Genomic DNA, 2,690 nt, shown 5'->3' on the forward strand with positions numbered 1-2,690 from the left:
ATATATGTATATATATATATCGATAAGTAGATTGTGTGTGCGCGTGTGTGTGTACCCTCGAAGGTACATGCATATACATGTACATGTCTTTTTTTATAGATTGGTACACGCATATATACATATATATATATATATTTGTATGTCTGTGTGTATGCATATCTATACATACAAGAACACACACGCACACACACACACACACACACACACACACACATACCTACACCTATATATATAAATGACATGGTATTTTACAAGGCCCGTGTGTTAATCACATATGAGTCATACAAGGTAGGAGAAAATATATTGTACTGAAGTATAGTTTCCTTGAGATCTGCTACAAAACATCGAAAGAATGAATTTTAAAAAAGTACAAATATCAAAAAAAAAATAGAAGGCAGTTAAAAGAAGAGAAACAGGATCAAGATACAGAATTATTTAAAAAAATTTTGCAATTATGCAATTAATTCACAGAATTCCTAAATGTCATCCGTCAAATATTGATGAAATATTTTATTAGTAACCTGGCAAAAAAGAACGAAGTCTTATGAAATAAAACCTATTAAATACATTTCTAAGAAAAGGTGATCTAGAATGGCCTAAGACGGGACAACAAAAACAAAGAAAAACAATGCCTGTTACGTTGAAGCAAATAGGGAACTTTGTGTTGAAACACAAAGTTGTTAAACTTCAAGTGATGGGCAAGTTATAAAGCTTACAATAAAACATTCATTGAACGGAAGTTGCCTCCTCATATTTCGTTCTTCATGTGATAAATCTAGTATGTTGTAAAACTTAATTATGTATCTTTAGAATAAGTAATTTTTTTATGCTTGGTATTCAAAGAATTCTTTAACGTTAACTTTATTTATTGTTGTTTCAGTCTCCTTTATTCGGTTCTTTTTTATTTCGTGTATATATATATATATTTTTGTTTATATTTCATATGCTATAATCAAATTTTCTTTTTTCCTCGTGCGCTTCCTTATGTATATAGATATATATTTTACGATATTATTTAATTTTTGTAATTGACTTTCTCGTCTTTCCATAAATATTGTTATAAGCATAATTTTTCTTGATATATATATGTTATAGAATTAAATAAATGTTTCGTCCAAATGAAATTATTAATATTTTATTTAATATATAAAACTAATTGACAAGCTCCTAAGAGCAACATTCGATATTCTGGAGAAATAACTGATTTGTACCTACAAATTGAGTAAGGATTTTTCCTTCAACATTATTCCAGTATACAGGAATAGATTGCTAGTTATATATCCGTAGATATAGACGAATAAATATGTGTGTCTATATTTCTTTTACGTGTATGCAAGCGCGTGTGTTTAATTAATTTGGTATTGAGCAATTATTGGGGAACATAGGTGTATCGGAATGTATATACATATATATAGGAATGTATATACATTTGTAAGAATATTCCAAACAGTTTTTCCCCTCCCTTGCTTATTCGTTGATTGCTTATAGTTTTCGTTTTGTTACAGTTTGTGCCGTGCGCCTCCCAGTCTAACTCATCCTACATCAGATTCAAACTGTCTAGCCAAGAAGAGAGCGATCAGAACGCAAAGCCACTACTGGTTCGTAATACAAATAATAATAATAATAATAATAATAATAATAATAATAATAATAATAATAATAATAATAATTTTAAAATAATGAAATCATATTTTGTAGCACTTCTCTGTTTTGGCATGACTCTGTTGTATCTCTGTAGATTTTTTTTGTTGACGGAAATTTAGTTTGTTTAGTTTATGTAGATACGTCACACTGATTGAGAGCTTGCAGTTACTTTGGCCATTGCTAAATGACCACTTCTAGTCCTTCCCGACTGCAATCCTCTTTCCTTTGTCATTTCTCTCTCCTTCTCTCTCCCACCTCTCTCTCTATATATATATATATAGATGTCAGTTCTCAATCTGTTTGTATTTTGCCTTGGCCTGAGTATATTCAGCACTTCATTAAAATGTTACATAGTTATACAGAACATATAAAAATTTGATTGTTTTACATTTTTTCCTAATATCTTTCAAAGAATCTTCTGCGCTTCCATAGGAAAGATTGCATGTCTGTTTGTCGTAGCATATTGTATTTTCTTCCTTGAATACCATTGTTTGAATGGGTGAGGTTGTGTATTGATATTTCACACTCCTGAATTTTACGTATATGCATGTTTGTTTTAACATGAAATTATTTCTCACTTATACAAAAGCCTTATACACCAATTTATCTTTGAGGTGCTTGGATAACTAATTTACTGACTGGTTAAGGCTGAAGTTCAGCCTTACATTTGTAATGGGTAAGGTCTTTTTTTATAGGCAACATTGTATATTCTCAAAGGAGTAATTCTAATGTGGAATTCACCATCACCTTCACTGCAGATTTTGGTACGAAGTGAGCGAAAATACCGTTAAATGGAAGAGGTGAACAAGGTGGAATAATTTTCCCGGAAAATATAGCAATGTATCATATTCGGTAAAATAACAACTGAGCACTGCTTCAATGGTTTCAAAGTAGTTCATGACATACGTGTTTACTACTATACAAAAGTTATTCAAGCGTACAATATGATACGTGCCACTTGCAATTTATCACATGAATTACACACACACACATACACACACACACACACACACACACACACACACACACACACACACACACACACA

General features: G+C 31.0%; 1 protein-coding gene across 4 annotated transcripts in view; it reads left to right on the forward strand.

Moving 5' to 3' along the window:
- Positions 1-2,690, forward strand: part of LOC106881121 (neuronal acetylcholine receptor subunit alpha-10) — a 275,903-nt gene that overhangs the window by 256,380 nt on the left and 16,833 nt on the right. For 3 of the 4 annotated variants that reach the window (XM_014931372.2, XM_014931401.2, XM_052969941.1), the window contains one exon: positions 1,506-1,598. The exons of the other annotated variant lie outside the window; for it this stretch is intronic. In XM_014931372.2, coding sequence (XP_014786858.1) covers positions 1,506-1,598 — 93 coding nt within the window. The remainder of the gene's footprint in view (positions 1-1,505; positions 1,599-2,690) is intronic. 4 annotated transcript variants of the gene reach the window in all.

The sequence above is a fragment of the Octopus bimaculoides genome, chromosome 1 (genome assembly GCF_001194135.2).
Source record: "Octopus bimaculoides isolate UCB-OBI-ISO-001 chromosome 1, ASM119413v2, whole genome shotgun sequence".
NCBI lineage: Eukaryota > Metazoa > Mollusca > Cephalopoda > Octopoda > Octopodidae > Octopus > Octopus bimaculoides.